The sequence below is a fragment of the Teleopsis dalmanni genome, chromosome 1 (assembly GCF_002237135.1).
Source record: "Teleopsis dalmanni isolate 2A chromosome 1, ASM223713v2, whole genome shotgun sequence".
Classification (NCBI taxonomy): domain Eukaryota; kingdom Metazoa; phylum Arthropoda; class Insecta; order Diptera; family Diopsidae; genus Teleopsis; species Teleopsis dalmanni.
Genome location: NC_051846.1, coordinates 115658813 through 115681429, shown reverse-complemented (window position 1 = coordinate 115681429; position 22617 = coordinate 115658813). Strand labels below are relative to the sequence as shown.

The 22617-nt window shown below is 32.3% G+C and overlaps 2 protein-coding genes across 2 annotated transcripts in view; one reads left to right on the top strand and one right to left on the bottom strand.

Annotated features, from left to right (window-relative positions):
* The first annotated feature begins 711 nt into the window (after positions 1-711).
* Positions 712-1683, top strand: LOC119665639 (protein ANTAGONIST OF LIKE HETEROCHROMATIN PROTEIN 1-like). The gene has a single exon (XM_038074868.1). It carries the CDS (start codon positions 712-714, stop codon positions 1681-1683), a length of 972 nt encoding a protein of 323 aa, XP_037930796.1.
* A 12098-nt stretch (positions 1684-13781) lies between these two features.
* LOC119665638 overlaps positions 13782-22617 on the bottom strand; it is a 35577-nt gene continuing 26741 nt past the window's right edge. The window contains exon 3 of the mRNA XM_038074867.1: positions 13782-14414. Coding sequence (XP_037930795.1) covers positions 13963-14414 — 452 coding nt within the window. The 3' untranslated portion in view covers positions 13782-13962. The remainder of the gene's footprint in view (positions 14415-22617) is intronic.

The following is a 22617-nucleotide window of genomic DNA, read 5'->3' as shown; positions in this document are numbered from 1 at the left end:
AATTAAGTATTTATTTCTATAAATTTTATGTATACATTATTCACTTGACTTAATTTGTTATTTTTTATATTATTTAAAATTAAAATAACATTGAGTAAGAAATTATAAAAATAGGTGATCATATTCACAGTTCTATAATTGTATGTCTATCACTACGTTTACGCGAGTCTAAAAATCACTTTTAAAACTGATTTTAAAATTTGTTCTTACAGTGTTTACGCACAAGCATTAAAAGCATTTTTAAGGTAGCTGTCAGTCAACCAGCTGTTTAACGGCAAACAGAAATATTGATTTTAAACATTTTAAAAATGAATAGAGTAAGACTACAAATTGCTTTAGTTTTATTGCAAGAAAAATATTATAGCCAAAATTGTAGAAAAAAATAATAAAGCAACAATGCTGATTTTAAAATCATTCCGTAAAAAATTTACAAAATTACGAGAAATGCGATTGCAGCTCTTTAATAAAATGGCAATACGTTAATGAGGCTTTAATGAATGTAAATGTTTTTATAAAGTTTTTCATAAAATATTTAGAATGCATTTTTGTTTTTAGATTCCACCACGAATAAGAACTTTTAGCAAAAGGAAGAGAAGTTCGGAGTGGTGGGATGTTGAAGTTCTGCAGTTCTATGACGATGAACAATGGATTGCTGATTTTCGAATGAATCGACAAATATTTTTCAGGCTTGTAGATTTGCTTAAGGATAAAATGGCACCAGCAGAAAATACTTTCGTTGAAGGGTTGTCTGTTGAAAAGAAAATAGCTATTGCAGTTTACAAACTTGCCTCTTGTGCTGAATACCGTGTAATTGCAAAGGGATTTGGAGTATCAAAAAGTACTGTTTGCTTATGTGTTCACAGTTTCTGTAAAGTTTTAATTGAAAATCAAGTCGGCAAAATATTATCCTGGCCAAATGCATTAGAATGTGAACGCATAGCCTCGAGATTTGAACAAAAATTTAAACTGCCAAATATTATTGGTGTTATAGACGGCACTCATGTGCCAATTAAACCCCCACAAGACGGTGCTGCAGACTTTCGTAACAGAAAGGGTTATAGTTCCATTGCAGTGCAAGCTATTGTGGATGATCAATATTTATTTAAAAATATCACAGCACAAAATCCTGGCTGTGCACACGATGCATCAGTGCTTAGGGGCAGTTCTCTATACAAAAACCATAATACATTAATTCCTGAAAGCCATAGGGAAATCGCCGGAATTTACAACGCCTCAAATGAAGCTATGCTTTTTAAACTTCCTTATTATATTATTGGTGATGCAGCTTATCCGCTTTGTAACTGGATTATGAAAAATTATAGGGACGAGTTAACTGTTGAAGAGACATCCTTCAACTTATATTTGAATCAAGCACGAATTGTTGTGGAGCAAGCATTTGGTCGCTTGAAAGGAAGATGGAGAATACTTTATAAGAAGAGCGACCTAGATGTTTACAATATGCCGCATGTGATAATAGCGTGCGGAATTCTTCACAATTTTGTGGAGATATCTAAACAACGTTATAATTCCTCATGGGATGTAGAAAGAATCCACGGTGAAAGTGAATATCCCCAACCTGAACAGATGTACAATCGACAAAATTCGTCGTCCGGACATCTTATGCGAGATCATATATGCGCGTACTTGGCGAGAAAATATCCACTTCTACATAGAAGCAATTAAAAAAATAATGTAGAAAAAACCAATTTTTAATTAATTAATTTATACGTTTATTTATAACTAACAATATAATATATATAATATAATATATTTATAACAATTTATGTTTAATAATAAATTTAAATAATTGAAAATAATAAATTTAATATTAAATTGAAATATTTTTTCAATTTTTAGAGAATAAAAAATAAAAAGATTTTCAAATAGAGAATAAAAAATAAATAATTTTAATTAATTTAAATTCTGCGATGCAATTAGACCTCTGATAGCACTTTCAATTGTCTCATTGCTACTACGCACCAAATTTTCATTGTGCTTACGCTGCTCTTGCTGCATTTTCGTTTCCCATTCACGCTGTTTTTCCGCTTCCTCGCTAAAGAATTTTTCCTGGCGGCTAATCATAATTTTGCATTCGCGAGACCAACTTTCATGAAAGCTGGACAGTGCCTTTGCGTAACTTCCTCTGCCCTACGATCGATCTAGTCGAATTTGCGTTGTGGTGGTATTCGATGAAGTTCACGTCGAAGGCAAGTCATCTATTCCTAACTCCCAATTCGTTTCATCTGCGTAATTCTGCGGGTTCAAAAATGCGGATGTTGAAGGCAAATCAAAGTCTGAATTGTGCTCCTCTACGTTGTCATTTAAATATTCTTCATTTCATTCGCCTGCAATTAAGAAAATTAAAGTTCGGTAAGAAGATATTTACTTGTATGATAAATTACCATTTAGGTGTTCAATATCAAGAATATCGCACCCGTTATTTTCAAGAATTGATGATGGTCTTGAGTCAAGGATTTCGCACATCAATGGATGGTATTCTTGCACTGTTACCACTACAATTGTTATGTTTTTTTATTTCAGAGTATTGTCTCTTTAATACCTGCCACTTTTGTTTTATTTGCTGTACACTTCTGTACCAGCCACTGATTTCCAGTTCTTGGCGAACAATTTCATAAATTGTGTCCTTTCTATATTTTTTGCCGTCTAACAATTTAATTATTTGTTTTTCTGCAAATATTTTAATTAAGCATTATTCCTCCTCTTTCATCCAATTTTTTCTTTTTATTTCCCTTTTCTCCATATTTTTAGTTAGTGTTATTTGTAATAAAATTCAAATTATTTGCACCTATTCACTGTTAACAGCTGACAATTCAAACCTTAAACTGCTTTTAAGGTGTTTACGCAAAGCGTAAAAGTGACATTTCTTACTAAAAGTGATGTTAAACTACTTTTAGTAAGCTAAAAGTGCTTTTAAGCAAAATTCAATTTAGGGTGTTTACGCGATCTTAAAATCGATTTTAAGAGCCTTAAAACAACTTTTAAGGCTCGCGTAAACGTAGTGTATGTTTTGTTAACTTCTCGGGTTTGTGTTATATTCTTTCTTGTAAAGAATATTTTTTTTTAATTTAAGCTAAAATAATAAATTAAATAAAATAAAAACAATGTGACGTAAAATAAAAGTCAGTAAATCTTTAATGCAATTAATGAATGTGGTTTAAAGAATTCCAGTGATTTTGCATAAAACCGGTGCCGGTGTGTTATCGTAATTTATTTTCGGTGGTGGATTTTCTGTGTTTGTTCATATTAGGCCTTTTTTTGTAAGCATATCACGAAAGAACAACTACTTATTTTAAAAATAACATGTGAAACAACAACACTGCTGGCTTATTTAGTCCAACCTTTTTGAAATCGCTTAACTAATGAGAAGCTCAAATTGCATGGCTGCCAAGTCTAAAAATTCGTCTATTGTGAACGGCTTTTGGAAGTATCTACGAAATTTTCAGTTATTTGTCAACGAATGATTTCGTTAATTATTCGTTTTTCATGTCGTCATTGTTCGTAACAAATATGTTATTTTTTCTATTTATTATTTTACTTTATTTACAATCATGTAAAAACATATTCTCACCAATAATTGTAAAGAATTATTTTTATTTTGTCCAGAGTTGCAATCGAAAGTAGAACTAATTTTATTTGTTCTTTTGCGACATGCTTACAAAAGAAAAGGCCTATTGTAGAATTTTTAATAAAAATATATTAATACAATTTCATAAATGCAGTAACTTTTATTTTTTTATTTAAAATAATAAAAAACTAACGAAGTGCTGCTTGTGATGTGTTTTGTTTGTTGATAAACAAAAATGAAAACAGTGACTGTTAAGTTGTTGAATGTTTATTAAACCTATGTGTTGGGGAACAATACACTTTCAGTGACATATAGATTAAGAAAATTCTAGATCTGTGTTCTTGATCTGTTTTTCGCTGCTAGTTGTTGTTTTACAAAGAAAAACTCTTCTCGGTACATTTTTGGGGCACAATAGATATTTGACAAAGTGCGTATTTTGAAGTGATATAATTTTATAAAAAACTTTGAACTAAATATATGTGTTGTATATTTAATAATAAAAATGCGAACATTTTCATTTTCGGGCCGTGGTCGCCGTTTTGTTACTTTGCTGCTGCCGTTCGTTCTACGGTTCTTGTAATTAGCTTATCACTACATATTGCATTTGCTTTTGAGGCTTATACTGTCGATGCCCGATTAAATTAGTGACGTGCTTAAATAATAGAATACTAATAATATTAATTATTAAGATGCTCCATATAATTGTATTTAAACTAAATCTCGTCGATTTTTATTGTTGTTGCTGTTTATCACTTACCTATCGATTTGTTGCTGTAATTGGTGCATTTATTTTCTACATTACATTTTTACATCATAATAGCAGAAAAACTAAACAGCAAAGAGCCAACACTAAAAAAAGCATTACATGCATTAAAAATTATATCGAATCCACAAGAAATGAAGGAAATGTACTTCCACATGCTGAACTAAAATGTCGTTTAGCGATTTTAGAAGCTTATTTCAAACAAATATTGACTACGCAATCGAACATTGAGGTTTTAAATCCAGAGGATAATTTTCGATCAGATTTAGAGGAGCTTTACATTAATGCAAAGGTGGCCATTCAGTTGCAGCTGGGAGACGATTTCCACACCTCGTCAATATCTGATGGTAATCAACATTCAACCAATCAACATTAAAATTACCAGCGCTACAACTACCTTCATTTAATGGAAAATATTCCGAATTCAAAAATTTTATAACGTCATTTTTGCAAATTATTGATCGAGAATCAACCTTATCTAATCTGGAAAAATTTAATTATTTGCTGACTTGTCTGCATGGCCCAGCGTTAGAAACTGTTATCGCTTTTCAAGTCACAAATGAAAATTACTCAAAGACATTAAAAAGATTGAAGGATAGGTACAACAATCCAACATGGATTGTTGGAAAACATGGAAAACATATCAGCTCTTTTTGATCTTCCTGGTACTTCTAAACCGGAAGGTGATAAGCTGCGAAGTTTAATCGATACTGCGACAGCGATTTATAGTTCACTTCTATCATTGGGTTCTGAACGTGAAATTTCACAGGCAATTTTGATTCATATTGTGATGCAAAATGTGATCAAGGGACGAGAAGAAAGTGGAAGGAATCGTTGGATTTCAAAAGGTTGCCAAGTTGGAACGATTCTAGTGCCGTTTTAGAGAGACATTGTCAATATCTGCAATCTCTGTATCAAACGTCTCCTTGTGAATCAGATGTGCGCACCAATGATAAATTCTCAAAAACAAAAAAATTTTACAAAGATTATGCTTTTTCTTGCACTAAATCTTCTTGTATATGGGTCATTCTTTTACAACTCGGACACAGTTTTGACCTCATGATCTCCGATTTGGCTGAAATTTTTTTTATGAGCTCCTTTCATGAAAATTTTGTGATTTTTTTCCTAGGAGATATGGACTCTTGGGGTTTTGAAAATTGGCATAGTAGACACATTTTCAAATGGCTATATCTCAAGTTCTATAAAAGGTAGAAACTTGAAATTTACAGCGTTTTAAAGATAATTGTAAAGATGATTATAAAATTGTTTAAACAATTCAAATTGTTAACATTTAAGTACTAATATTAACCGTTAAATTTCAAAAAAAAAATTTTCTCAAAACTATTAGCTTAATTTTCATTTTATATATTTTATTTAAATTCAGTTTTAAATTTTACTACGAAATAAAAATTTTCAGGAAACCATTATTTTTTGAAATATTTTAATATTTTTTTTTCACATCAAGCGCATGCGTACTACATTTTCATTGAATGTATTTTCAGTTTTTGTATCGTTCACTTATTTCGATTCGTTCTTACTGCTGACATAGTGAAGATGTATAGGCAGATTCTGATTGATACTGAAGATAGAAAATTTCAGTAAATTCTTTGGAGAAGTTCACCATCTACAAATATTCGTACTTTCCAGCTCAACACCACTACCATTCCAAGGTACTGTCTAAAACCAAAAGCAAAGACAATTCAGTTCCATGGGTTCTGCAATGCATCGATTCGCGCATATGGTTGCAGCACCTACATTCGCATCACAGATGATTTCAACCTCATAGATGTTCATCTATTCGTAGTTAATCTAAAAGAACAATCACCGCAGGTTCACATTGGAGATATCTCCACAGAAATTGTAATCCAGCGGACATTGTGTCAAGAGGCAGTACTGTTAAGGATCTCGCTAATTCTATTTGGTTTAAAGGACCTTCATTCCTTCGTCAAGAGATGTATAAGTGGCTTGCAAACAAAAACGACAACTTGGATTTTTGAAGAAATCAATAAGGAAAAACGAAGAGCAGCATTCAAGGTAATTGAATCAACCAATTATGCTATAGATGTTATTGATAAGTATAGCTCACATACAACTGCTGTTCGTGTACTCCCTTGGTTGTTTCGTTGGTATCATCATTATAAGAAGAAGTTCAACCGCAGTGTTTTTAAAGAAGTCCTTACTCATGAAGAATAAGACCAAATATACAAGCTCAGTACTTTGCTGAAGATATTTATTTATTAAATCGGGGATCTATAACAAAAGGTTCATTAAAAAACCTCAACCCATTTATTGAAGATATCGGTGGGTTTAAGCTAATTAAGATTGGTGGACGATTAGAATTGGCCGATCCTGCAAAAGAACGTAAACATCCTATCCTGCTGCCTAGCAAATCTGAATTCATCATACGTTATGTTCGTTATTTGCACCGTAAGAATTATCATGCTGGACCGAAGGCATTAGTGGCACTCATTCGTTTAGAGTTTTGGATTTTAAACGCCAGAGATGTTGCTCGAAGAGTGGTCAAACAATGTGTATTATAAGCATTATAAACCAAAGCTGTTGCAACAGATGATGGGCAATTTACCTATAGAACGTCTCAAGCTTTCACGGTCGTTTGCTCGCTGTGGTATAGATTTTTGTGGACCATTGAATACGTATTTACGTATAAGAGGGAAGCCTCTATACAAAATTTATATCGCCATTTTTATTTGTATGACAATAAAACAGTACACATCGAAGTCGTTTCAAGTTTGTCAACAGACGCGTTCATTGCAGCATTAAAAAGAATGATTGGCAGGAGAGGCTTACCAAGTGACATATTTTGCGATAGCGCAACCAATTTTGTTGGGGCTTCAAATCAATTGAAAGAACTAAAGCCATTTTTGTATAATGAAGTAAACCAGTCCTGTTATTCGACTTCTTCCATTGGTTTTTCTTGGTTATATATATAGATTCATTAATTAACTGTGGTATAAAGTACTCCATTCCATTATCACTTGATTCATTAGCTTCATTTTGTGGGAATAACTGTGAGGCTTATAAAACAGCAGGTTGCAAAATTAAATTTTTCCGCTTAATAATTTCTTGCTTACAATATTCATTGATGATTGCCATGTTGCTCTGCTGCAAGTGATTTGCTGGCGGATACAAAAACAGTGCCATTTTTCAAGTGATGTTTAAATTTGGCATAAATGTTTCCTTTTAAATTTTCCTTTTAAAGGCAGCAATTGGTACTCCATCATATTCATTAGGTTTACAAAAACTGTTTATTCTTTCTATAAATTGTATTTCCAAATTTATCGTAGAATAAGCAAAACCCTGTAATTTTTTTGATATGATATCAAAATCCATTAAAAGAACAACCAGAGATCTTATCAAGGATATGTTATGTCTATGTTAGTAGTTCTATTTATTGCTCCACACTGCGCAAGAATTTATTAATTTTCAGACAGTTATTTTCTATTGACTTCAGCATTATAAATTGTGAATTCCATTTAGTTTGGCAACAATTTTTCACAGACGCGTCCAACATATACGGCAAAATTACCTCTTTAAAATATTTTACAAGACGTTTGCAGCTTTTAATAGTATTTTTTAATTCTGTAGTGACATCAATGGCAGATAGTAGTGGGTTCGCGTAATTTAATTTCTTATTATTTTGAAGAGCCTTTATAACATTGCTGCCTCTATCAGTAACAAAAGCTTTTGGTTCCAAATCTGTCATGTCGAATTCATTAAACAGTAAAGACAATTTAGTGTAAATATTTAATTCAATCGACCACATGTGGACCACATGATGTCATTCCAAGGACAATATCATGAATTTTGAAATTCTTTTATTTGCGTAATGTTGTGCATAAGCAATTCCAAATAATTACCACAAATAATGGTAATTGGACCATATCTCGAAACCAATTTCCCTGTTGTAATGACCAAAATTTTAATAATTAAAAATTTGATCGTTACAACACCGTGGGTATAGCTGCTTACAAAACACAACGCGACCACCTAACACACAACAAGTAACACTCACTTGAATTTATTAACTCGAAGGTTCCTGTAATAAAAAATTGTTAAGTACTTATAAAAACATTAAGTTAAACCAACTCACCGCAATCCTCTGCTACCAACAACGTAACTTTTGCAGTTGACAAATCCTGAAATTGTATGAAAATTATTGGTTAGTGCGTAAACAATTTTGAATAAAACAATAAGATACATACTTTGAGCTATCGTTGGGTGTCCTATTTTACTGGAACTTTATTGAAAATTAAAATAATTTTAAAATAATTTTGTAATTAATAGAATGAAATACACACGTTCACCGGCACAACACTTTGCTAAAAAACAAACGAGATCAAAACAAAATAATGATAAAGAGACCTGTCAAACGAAGAAAGCTTTGTGCAGAAAGGTGTGGAAGTGGATCGCAACTCAGACTAAAACCACTTCTAAATTGCAATAAGTACTCAGAGAAATGCAAATTAGCCGTGAAAGTAGACTTTCGCTCAGTGCGGTGCAGAAAAGGAGCTTCAATGTTGGGTCAACAAACTTTAATGTTTTTATAGCTGACACCGTTGACCGTAGATGGGATAAAAAGAGCGTTCACCAAGAAGACGCTTCTTCTTGCTTGTTTTGTTCATCCGCGAAGTGCACAGAAAGACTCCTGGCTCTGGCTTCAGCAGCAGCAATTAAATTTCTTTGACTAAGACGGCGGTGTCAATATCGAAATTTTAGTAGTTTCTTTTAAATAAAAGCAAACAGATACATAAACGTGAGTTCGTAAACATAACTACTGAATTGGTAAAGCTACTGAATTGGTAACTACTTATATTAACTTCTCCTGAACGGTGCAAATTTAAAAGTGGGAATCAAACTGAAGGCATACAACGGCATGATTGAGAGACATAGGTAAGCAAGATTCAGGGATTCAACAGTAACTGAATCTCGGTTGCACGGGGTAAAACTCACGTAGCTTTAATAATCACGTGTATCTATACCATAGTGTCGGAAGCGATAGGTAGCTTTAATAGTAATCTAACGTCTCCGGCTCCTGGGACCTTAAACAGTGAACAGGGAAAGGCGTGTGATCTGCGACCTGTAATACCACTCACGTAGCTTTAACAGTCACTTGTATTATATCGTGTCGATTACTGACGGTGATTCCATTGCGTCTGTGGTTCCATTTGATATTCGATCCAAGTTATCCTCAGCTAACACGTCAAGAGAAATCGGAAGTGACAGGCTCTCGCCAAATAAATTTCTTGTGTGAGCCTTGGTGACGGCTGAGTTCAACCCTAGCTATACACGAACCAAAAGAAAGGATCATTACACTGTATCGCACTAAATGACCGACAATCTTCAACGATTCATGCTGTGCAGGCATGGATTGATTTTATTAAGATTTTGAATTTGTGCATTAATATTAATAGCAAGAGAAAAAACTCAAAAGTTTAAAAGTTATAATAATTTATTTATAGTTAATGTAATTTTTATGTTATTTTTTGAAGGTAGTTCAATTCCAACTTTATTATTAATTTTAGGATGAGGATATCAACCTGAGCGTTTACAAGCTGGAATTTATTTATTATTTTTTACTTGAAATACTTAGTTATGATTTTTTTTGATTAGTTTTAGGAATAATTATATTGAAAAACGAAATTGCAACTCATAATTAGTTGCTCTTATACTATAAATTTTTAGAATCATATTAGTTTTTAACGACTTACTTATTTGTCACCGAGTTTTTCGTAATAAACGAATATAGGTGCAATAAACAAATCGAATGTCGGTGTTTATGAGTATCACGTGACCATAGTATAATAATTATAAGTGCTGTCAGCTGTTTGTATGAATCAAGTGGAGTCGAATATACGAAAAAGAGAATCAGAATGCATATAAATGAAACGCAGTGAATGATTCGACTATGATTCGAGTGTTGAGTAGTCATTGCAGTTCCCTGATACACAATATCTTTATTTACAAACCCAAACAATTTACATCCAATACAAATGTAAACACAATTTTATCTTTTTCTTATGCCAACGAAACAACAACAATGTAGATCGAAAACATTTCCAAATCATTTTGGCCGATAGACTCTAAAATGCACTTAGTGAAAAGATCGTTAAAAAGTTCACGAATATAGTGAAAATAACATTAACGCGCACATTAAAAATTTTAGAGGTGTCGGGAACAGTACACTATTTTAGTGTTCCGGACACGTCACTTTTATTTTTAGTGTACTGTTTGTGGTTGTATGCATGCACACAACATTTAAAATATTTGATGTGTTTTGGACAGAGACCGAAAATAACAGTTATTTCAAATATCCATATTTAAGTATACAATTATCATTCCAACACTTTTATCCTTAATATTACGCATCCTTTTTATATAACATCCTTTTAGAATAACACTCAAAAATAATAATTAAATTCGTTTTATATTAGGGGTATTCACGATGTCTGTGCATCATTGCATGTGCAAAATTATTTGATTTTACAACAACAATTGCCTTATTTATAATTCTGCACTTGATTTGCAAGACAATATTCAAGACCATATTTTCAACACCAAGTACCTCTTGCATATTTAATTTTCAAGACTCTGTTGTGAATAATACTACTTTTTTTACTGTCCGCTGGGCAATACTTTAGCGAAACTATTAAGTTTTTTTTGATTTTGTAATTTTGTGCAATTATTTGATTTTGTATTTATCTTACGTTCAACAATGTCGGAGCTACTGGCTAAAAATATTCGGAAATGTGGCAACAAAAAGTGGACCAATGATGAGGTTAATCTCATTTTAGATTTCCTTGAGGAAACAGAAGGTTTTGAGGTATATATGTTATATATTTGTCAACTTGGAATATGTTGCGGTTTGAAGTACGCCATTTAGGACAAATTTTCAGGAAAGCAAGTGAGTGGTGTACCTCAACAGGCTCAGGTCTTGAAGAAAATGATGTGTGTATAACTATTAAAGGTTGTTCAAAATACTTCTAACTTATTACAAATAAAACGCTATTATATATTTGTTTATAGTGCACAAGCGACTATAGAAAGGGCATATAGTCGCTTGTGCACTATTTTTGAACCAGGAAGAGTTATATCTTCCAACATGCATATATGTATAATATGCAGTTTTGACTGTGGGGAGTCATATGGTAGTAAAAACATGGAAATAAAAGTAGAAATTCCAAAGACAGATACGGAAAAATACGAAGAACTGTCACAACCTTCATCTAAAAGAAATACTTTCACCAAAAAAATAAATAAAAGAATTCTGAAATCAGCTATTACTCAATTCCAAGTAATCCAAGTAAACAGAGATGTTCCCAAAAAGCAAAAACTTGAGCTGGAAATTCAAAAACTTGACTTTGATAAATATAAGTTCGAGAAAGAAGTTGAGTTAAAAAAAAAAAAGAATTAGAATTAATGGAAAAAGAGATTGAGAGCAGTGTAAATATAAAAATGGCAGAATTACAATCGAAGGAACATTTGGCGAAGTACGAGCTAGTTTTTTATGTCATTACGTTATTAATTACTGTATGTATATATATTATAAATATTATTATTATTAAGTATATATTAAGACATTACTTTAAGTATTATAGTTTTATATCTTTTCTTTTTCTATTTCCTTAATTATTACAAATATTTATATTTGACCATTAAATATTAATGAAAATACTTCTTGCCGTTTAATGTCACCATTTCTTCTAAATGATGCTGATATTTCCGGCACAATAGCATTTTCAGTTGTGGCATTTTCATCTTCTAATAATATATTATATAAAATACAACAAACTAAAATCCATTTGGAGCAATACTTATAGCTGTTTATGTTTTGGAGTCGCATCCGTAGTTCTTTGAGACTTCCAAATCTTTCCTTTAATATGCCAAAGCAGTGCTCAACATATACTCGGTATGTGCTATGTCGCAGATTGAAAGCAAATCGGGAGTCTCTACTCATCTGATGCGCATTTTTTCTCTATGGAGTTAATACATATTCTGATAAAGGATATGCTGAATCATCCGCAATCTATTCTCCAGGTGAAAAAAAATTTTTTTTATGTTTATAAATTGAGCTGTTACGATATATTTTTGCATCATGCCAACTGCCTGAATGACCTACTACAACATGTCGAACTCGCAGCTTATGATCACAGACGATTTGATTATTAACTGGACTTTCAGCTAATTTTATTTCCGTACCATCTATATAACCAACGCAGAAAGATAGCTCGTGCATAGTTGCTGCAACAAGATATAATTACTGCAAAAAGATATAATTAGGTTGTAATTTCAAAATAGCCTTAAAGGTCTTGCGTGTTATATTCATTATCGTTCCATCATCTCCTATTCCAAAAATTTCTGCTGCAACTTGTAGTTCTACAAAAAATTGTTTAGATGAATATGACTTAGTAAATTCTTCATCGTTAGCTAAAAGGTCAACAATTTTGTGGAATTATAAGCGCTCAACTCGTAGCATTTGACGAAATCTATTGTCATCAATAGTCGTGAGGACATCAGTGAACCATTCAACAGATTTTGGAACTTTTGATGAAATTCCACGACTGCACATGAGCACAGTGGAAATGTCTTCTTCTAAATCATCCAAAATGTCACTCATTGCATCGTCATCATCACTATCAATTTCTGAAATTTATATGAATATAAATGTACTGCTATATTAAACATATAAATGCACCAATCTAAATTACCCATTAATTCCGCAACAGCAAAATCCAGCACAGTATTCAATATATTCTGCTTTTCACTTTTTGTGGCAATGTTAAATACTTAATTAAAAATCAGCTATTCTAAATATTTTCAAGATCAATATGCACAAAATGCGTTCACGATTGTTTGAGTTTGCAATGATACACATTCAACGATGCACAGACATCGTGAACACCCCTATTATATTCCTCAAAAATAATTATTTTATGTGCCTTTTATACATTTTCCAACTCTGTAATACATTTTCTATGGAATTACAAAAACAACTACCTTGTATGAAGAATGAACATGAACAGTTATTTTCAAAAGTAACAGTTAACAGTTATTTTTGCGTTTTCAAATAAATAGCAGAGTGTAAGAGTTATTTCTGCGCGAAAAAATAAAATTCACATAAAATAAATCTTTTTGGTGAATATAATATAAAGCAAATTTAGTTGTTATTTTTTGAGTTTTATTTTAAAATGCGAATGACATTAGTTAAAAGGTGATTTTTATTTTTTTTATGATAACTGTTACGGTCTCTGGTTTCGGACTCTATTTAGTGTTTTGTTTAATTCGATTTTCGAACACAAATACAAAACAGTACATTATGTTGGGTACTTTACAGTTTATTGTCGTTCACGGAATAAATGTGAATGATGAGATTATCAATCAAAAATTTATTAGTGTTTAGTTTTCTAAGTTTTGATTTACTTGTTTTCTTACTACACAGATATAACTTAGTGCTTTAAATATAAAATCTAATATTGCTGAAATTTCTGTGTTTGAGGGATGTGGCTTAATAAGTTTTAAGAAAGTTAATTAAAATTGAGGAAATCTTTTTATTTTTATTTTGGCGCCCTATATGTCTCTTATAATAGTTTTTGGTTTATACAAATTTAAATTCTGAATGTGTACACTTTCTGGGAACTCCCACAGTAAGTCGCAGCCACTTGCCTCGACATGAAGGTGTAGGTAGTGCGCTCCATCTAGTTATTCGACCTGGAAGGCCCTCTCCGCGACAACGATGGATCAGTTTGCTTGCTGGCGTTGTTGTAGTTGTCACCTTGGTTGTGTTTGGTGCTTTGATCGATTTAGTCACTTTATCATAACTTTTGTTTTCACCACCTTCTTCATCATTAATTAAATTCGCTTCGTCGACCCCTTCTTTATAGGCTGTCGCGAAAATATTCCGCATATATGTTCTCCATTTGCTACTGTTGGACAAGTTAATTTCATCTGCTGTTAAGGTATATTTTTGACTGGTACTAAGCGGCATTATATTTATTCTTGTATCATATTTTACTGTTTCCAGATTACAACGAACGCTTATACGGTCTCCTGTACAAAGAAATAGGAAAAATATGAAGTTATAATTACGAACTAAGATTTTAATGTGATTAAATTTTTTTAATTAATTGGTGTTATTATATTAAAAAAATTGTAATACTGCTATTTAGTTTTGTAGTTTAAGATAGCTTACATGTTTTGGGTATTTCTTTAAACAGATACCGTATAGAATTTTATAACATAAGGACCAAAGCTATTCACTCCTATTAAGAGTATTCCCAAGGAATGAACTTCTTCCAAAATGCACTTCACTCAAGAATGAATTGCTTGGGAGACAGCTGTTGTGGAACAACAAAAAATTGAAATTTGTTTTGTTGAACTTTGGTAACATTTTACGTATTTATTTATTTTATCCACACAGATGTTTTATAAAACTTTAGGTGTTAATTTCAAATACTTATTACAATAAAATATATGGAGAAATTAAAATTACGGAAAATTGATGGCAAAATTGCTTTTGATTTCTTTTTGTTCCCAGATTTTAGGGGAAGTGCTGTCTCTCAAGCAATTCAGAATAGGAGAAACTTATTCTCTGGAAATACTTTTGAAAAAACCAAACCGAAGAAATTGTTAAATTAGTTAAATAGTTTCTGCAGAAATTCCAGATTCATATGTCGACAATGAACTATTTGAAATTGTGACATAAAACATGATACATGCTCCATGCGGAAATTTAAATATGATGTCACCTTGCATGGAAAATGGTAAATGCACAAAAGGATTACCAAAAGATTTTGTGAGAGATACGATAACTGGAATTAATGCCTATCTTAAATATCGTCAAAAAAATTCGGAAAATGATGGCTAATCATTTTTACTAAAGTTGAGAAATATTGAATATGGAGCTGAAATAGACAATAGATAGATAGTGCCATTGTCATCCAAAATATATAAGGCGTACATCATGTAGAACTTTAGGGTTCTGTGACATCAATAAAACACATTTGCAAATATGTTTACAAAGATAGTGATATGGCAGTATTTCCAGTTTGTAAATTTAAATAAAAATGATGAAATAACACGCTACCAAATAGGCATATACATTAACAGTAACGAAGCCATTTGGTGAATTTTAGGTCTTCAAACACACTAACGAGATCCATTTGTAAAGTATTTGAGTATACAAAGAACAAAATGCAATAGAAAGGGCATTAATAGCACCAAAAACCACATTAACCGAGTTCTTTGAATTGAATAAACAACAAAATATTTTTGACCATTACGCAAAAATGTATCCAGAAGTTCTAACATATTTTGCATAGAATTAAACTTTAAATAAATGGCAATTACTTAAGCGAGGTTTGTTATGTCAGCAAACACCCTGAATCCTTTATATATTGTTCATTCAAAACAATGAGAGCGTTTATTTTTAAGACTGCTTTTGGTAAATATACGTGGACCAACATCGTATGAGTATCTGAGAACCGAAAATGGTCAGCTAAACAATACATATCATGATGCATGCAGAGAATTGCGATTACTGGAAAGCTATGAATATTGGGATCAAATTCGTCAATTATTCGCCAAATTGTTGACAACCAGTTTCCGAAATAATTCCAATGAATTGTGGGAAAATTACAAAGACTCAATGAGTGAAGATATACTACATAGACATCAATGACGACGCGTGCCCTATCTGGAAGGGTGTGCGGCCGCTCTAAAAATTTTTTTGTACATATATGCTTAAATTAAAAATGATAAATTAAAATAGATAAGATGTTTTATTAATAATAACTGCATTACATTAGGCAACAATATATTCACAATATAACATTTAATAATTCATTAACAAAATAACATATTAAACAAATTAAATTAATAATTTATGTATAAGTTTAATATTATATCAATATGTGGAGTAAATACAACTTTTTACATATGTATATCTTATAACATCAAACCAACTTTTTTCACAATCGAACACACTTGCAATGTATAAATGTACGGCCAGCTACTCCGCTCACAAAGCGATTATTATTCGCTGGAGCAACAGCTAAAAGGGGAGAGACGAAATTTGAAAGAAATGTATGGTGATGTGAGCTGCAAACTTTAGCCGCACATCTAACCGCTTCGGCAAGGCAACATGTTGAATTGTTATACATGTAGTTGATATTCGAATAGAACAGAAAATACTCTCATACAATTCCCAATCTCTATTTCTCATATTTTAACCTAGAGCACAATCACATTATTTTGTTCATTCTACTTTTGTGCACACTTAGACTAAAATTTTTGAATGCAATTGCTTAAAGGGGACAGACGAAATATGATAGAAATGTTTTAAGATGTGAGCTGCAAACTTATGAGCACAACTAACGACTATAATAGCTAAGAGAAACAAATTAAATGAGTTTTCATAGACAATTATATTTAATTGTTTTTGCTAAAACTTAATCTTTAAAAATATATATATGAAAATGTAATAAACTATATTAATTCTTAATGTAAAGATATTTAATAAATTTATATATATTATATTTGACCATTTGCAAATTATATTAGGGTGTGCGCCGCAGACCTCCGCACCTTACAGTAGTCGTCACTGATAGACATAGAACAACACATCATGACTCAAATATACAATTCAAAGCTAAAATTTTAAATGAAACACCATCAAAAGGTCATTTGTGACCGGGTTTCGAATACTATTGTGGCAAAAGAGGGCGGCTTTTTGTTTTTGGATGCACCAGGTGGAACCGCAAAAACTTTCTTTCTTAATTTCAGTCATTCTTGTTAAGGTTAGAATACAAGGTAATATCGCTTTAACAATTACATCATCTGGAATCGCTGTAACATTGTTAGATGATAGAACAGCCCTTTAGTTGCTACTTAATATATATTCATGTGGAAAATGCAGTATACCATATAAAAAACATACAAATATATCTAAGGTACTTCAAAATTATAATATTATTGTATGTGATGAATTCACAATTTTTTTTTTTATTTTTTTTATTTTTTTTTTTTTTGCGGAGGGGAGGTTTAAAAATGTCGAACGCATCGTCACTATAGTAGCCTGCGTCCAGGCCTCGCTTAGGTTTATTTGTTCCTCTCTTTTTTAAAATAATATTTTTTCCGTTTGAGTATGATCGTAACAAATCGGTCTATGGTGGTCCATTTTTTTTCAGATAGCATCTATTTCGTTATATGATTTTCGATGTTTATTTTACCGACTATTGTTTTGATATTATTGCGGTGTTCCATCTGTTGGATTTGAAGATGATGTGCTCAGCGTTGTTTTCGTCTGCATCTCCGTCTATGCATTTTGGATCATTTGCTTCGCCAATGCCTAAAAGATATTTTTGAAAATATCCATGACTAGAGAGGAAAATAATCGTTTACTTCGCCAGTTTTCCTGTTTGGCCATTTCGTTGTATTTTAATCCTGCTTATTTTACCACCGTATTTTCCTTTCTTTGGCAGCTTATCTATATGTAATGTGTTACTCATGACCAGCACCGCTGACTCAGATACCATACGGTATGCTGAAGCAACTGAAGCTGTCGTTCGTTGCACTGCTGCTAATGTCTCACGTTTCTGTTCTACTTTCAGCGAATCGGCCCATATTTCGCATCCGTAGAGTAGGACAGAGTAAGTTGTTGACATTAGCAATTTTTATTTGGTCTGTCTTGGGTCGCCAACGTTTGCTATTAATCTACTCAGTGATGCAGAAGCTTGTGCAGCTTTGCTTGCAGCTTATTGGATTTGTCCACAGAGCGATAACTTGGAGTCCAAGTGCAGTCCTAAGTATTTTATTTCTTTTTTCGTGTAAAATCTATCTTCACATATGTTCATCTTGTCATCAGAAGTATCTTTGTTTTCTCTGTTACAAGTTTTAGGGCATGATCATAGAGCCGGGTCATTGTCTCCACCATAACTTGACTTAATTTGTGACGCGCTTTATCTTATTTTCGTGCCGTTTTCATTGCGACTATATCGTCAGTAAAAGCTACTAAGTGTGAATCATCTGTCATTTCTATATCTAGGAATCTGTTGTAATTTAGATTCCAAAGATCATGTCTACGTATGGATCCCTAGGCGGCTCCTGATGTTACTTGAATTATCTTTTCACCATCACGTGTCTTGTAGATAAGTTCTGTGTCATTTAAGTAGCTTTGAAACATTTTCATTAGATACGCTGGTACTCGAAAGCTACGTTTGTGTACATAAATTATATCATTCCAGTTGACACTATTGAAGGCATTTCGGACATCGTGAGTCGCTAGCAGAACCATACGTTTGGAGTGATGATTACCAATCTGCACTGATTTTACGGTGCTAATAACGTTTTGAATGGCTCCTGATGTAGATCGACCTGACCTGAAACCGTGTTGACATGTCGACAGCCCACCAGCTTCGTCTGTGACAATTCCAAGCCTCCTCTTTATCAAGCGTTCTCACAACTTTCCTTCAGTGTCCAACATGTCGATTTATGGGATGAATGTACAATGTCACATAAGCATTGTCACATAAGCATCATTTAAAAAGTAGTGCCTATAAAGATTTGAAGTAATATGAAAATATTTAAAACATATGTAGTGCATATAAATTTTTGTAGTTCAAAACAAAAAATAAATTCAGAATGAAGTTTGATTTGGCAAACCTAGTGAATTATGTCAAATAAGTGGGCGCGCGGAAACATTTACAGATAAATTTGAGTTATATTGTAAAAAACTGGTTACAACGTTTGTGTTGTTACAACGCCGTCGAATGTGACCCTAAAAGTGAATAATAATACAATTTTATACGATTGAGACTTCTGCAGCCAAAGTAGAGTTGTATTTAAAAACAGTGATAACCAAATGTAAATAAAAGTGCAGGCAATTAGTGGAACGTTAAGCGAATTATACTTAGTAAAAAGCTTGATCAAAACTTATAGTAAAGACACTCAGTATAAATCTCGGAGTGGTTTGTGTCCGTGCTAACGAATTTTAATTTTTAAAAATTATAGGACTGATATATACATATATATATTTTTTTTTGCAGACTTCTAGGAGAAGCATTCAAAACAGAAATTGAAAAATTTAAATTTAAAAAAAAATTTCAACAGCAGATATACCAACCAAATCAAGTATGCAAGAAAATCGCTGGTTATCAATGGGGTGAAAGAAACTGAAAATCCAACATCGACGATTCGAAAATTATATGTTGAAGTTCTGCAAGTCGATAATGTGCAGACAGCTTCTGTAAGAAAAATATTCGAGAAATAGGATAGGAGTAGTTGCGGAGTTCAATAATATCAAAAAACTTGCGAATATTGAAAATTCAATGGCGAGAGAAAGCAGAGAAACATACAGATAAACGGGTTATGCTGAAACTAACATAAAACAAAATTTGCGTACCGCAGACCAAAGACATAATTTCATAGTTAGAGACAATAGAATGAAAATTGATGGCAAATGGCTGTACTTGAATAAAGAAAAGGAGCTGAAGTGTGGTAACAATAATGGAAAGGGTGTACTGCGGGCATCTTATGGCAATAACCTGAATTGATTAAATGTATCATATTACGATACTTTACAAACACTAAATGTAATTCCAAAAATCTAAATGAAGGTAATATAATCAGCTGTAGCGTAAGTTTAGATTCAAATTCGTCAGAAATTTTAAATATTTTAGCATTTAATGTAGCAGGTCTAGTAAAGAAAGTTAATCACTGCGATTTTATATATTATGTAAACTCTTTTGAATTTTTTTTTTTTGAAAAATATCTTCAGAGAACATTAATAAAGTGTTTGAAAATTACATATTATGGTGAATTCCAGCAACTCGGTTCGCAATCAAAGGTAGAGCTAGGGGCAGTATAATGTATAGAATTAAAAAGAACTTAGAAGTTAAAATGAATATACTATATACAAATATTGAATAACATGATAGTTAAATTAAAATTTGAAAAGACATTGGCGTACATTATTCCAATATATATTAATTGTAACAAGTGGGATACGCGTTTTAAGTGATGTACTGTTCGGATTAGGATGACTTTAATGCTAAAATTGAAAAGGCACAAGACTTGGAAATTTACCCAAACCAACGGACTAAGCGCAAAACGTAGAGTTATGGATGATAAAGTAGATAGAAATGGCCGAAGATTACTAGAGTTCTGCAATACGATAAATCCAACTGTGCTGAATGGACGAAGCGAGGGCGAAAAAGAAGGCAAGCTTACATACCACAGACAGGCTATCGTCACCACGATTGACTATGGTTTAGGAGCAGGGATCTGGGATCAAAAACTTCAAAGTGCAGAACTCAGATCGTCAGCCAATAACAGTATGTGTTCACGCCGGAAAAAACACATCTGAGGATAATTCAGGCCTATAGTTGCTATCAAAACTATACTGGAACAAACGTGTCCAGAAAACATATAATTTAACACTTAATCAAGAAATTATTGGAGTAAATAGAGAGATCATATGCTCAACAAACTGAATTGAGTTTTTAATGGAATGTATAAATAATGCAGCAAAGCCTCTTCAGCAAAAGCCAAAAACTGGCATAAAACAAAAACAATGGTTCGATTCTGAATGTAAATTGATAAGAGATACATCAAAAAACAGGATTAAAGGAGGATCAGACAAACTACAGTCAGCAAATAAACGATTTAAAGAACTTTTCCAATGTAAAAGAGTGACGCACTATAATCAGCTAGCTATGTTAATAGCAATAACAAAAGACAGTAATTCCTTTTCGAGCAAAGTTCAAAAATTACATGGGACGAATCATATAAAAAATGCAGAGTTTGATACATTGGAGCTGAATAAAAATTTTGAGCGTCTACTAATCAGCAGTATAGATAATGATAATTTAAGTTTTGAGTTACCTATACTTAAAGTGAGTGAACTTAACAAAACTATTTCAGTAGCAGAAGTCAAAAAAATATTGCACAAGTGTAAACATAATAAAGCTCCTGGAGAGGATCGAGTACCCATGGATTTTCTTAAATGATCCATTTATTGAGAATATAACAACATTATTTAACTATATCTATAAAAGCGGCAATGTACTTGACTCTTTTTACAAGTCGATTATCTTCCCATTGTACAAAAAATGCGTCTATAAAACTATAGAGCTATATCTTTTAACAATACCATGGCGAAAGTATTTGAAAGTATTTTGCACGAGCGCCTACAAGACTGGGTGGAAAACCGAGCACTGTTAAATGAATTTCAATCAGGATTTAGGAAAAAGTATTCAACTGTGGATAACATATTTCTTTTAACCAATATTGCAAAAATGTATATAGATAAAAACAAAAACTCTATGTCTTCTTCGTAGATTTCAAGGCGGCGTTCGATTTAATACGGTAGTAAAGCAGCAGTGTGGGATGGAAATATTATTTCTAATCGGTTTCTTACACAATCTGGTGTTAACTAAGGCTGTGTTTTGAGTCTACTTTTATTTACATTATTTTTAGATGAACTTTTAAACGGTGGTATAATGATTGATGGTATGCAATAAAGGTTAATAAAAGTTCTGATCTACGCAGATGATGTAGTGCTGTTTGCAAGAGTGTTATAAATCACCAAGAGCGATGGACTTGATGATAAATAGACTGGGCGAGTACTCTAATGCCTGGAATTTAAAAGTCAATACATCAAAGTCAAAAATAATAATATTTAAAAAACATGTAAGGCGGCTTGCATATGATGAAAAGTTGCATCTCAACGAAGAACAATTGGAAGTAACTAAGTCAAATAAGTATTTAGGTGTTTGGGTATCATATAATGCAACATTCGAAACACATATTCCTAAAGCACTTCTAAATAAAATGTTTTCCAAGTTGCGGTCAACTTAATTTGGAATTATGCAACCCAAGTTTGGGGTTTTGAAAGGTATAATGAGACAGAAACACGGCTTTCTCATTTTATCAAACGTATTTTTTGTCTTTCGGCCAACACGCCAGACTACGCATTCTACCTGGAAAATAGCTTATTAACACTACATATCGGCACTTTAAAAACACACTTTCAATATATTAACACTGTTATAAAACAACCGGATAGCAGACTCACTAAACAGCTTGCGACATACTTTCTAGGTAAAAGGAATTCGTTTTTTGCGGCATGGTTAAATTCAACCGAGGAGTATGAAGAAGATTTGAGTTCAGAAGATATGAAAAGTTGGATTGACTGGCAGCAGCATATTCTACTAAAACAGGATCAAGTTGAGAGAAAACGATTTTTTTACAAGAC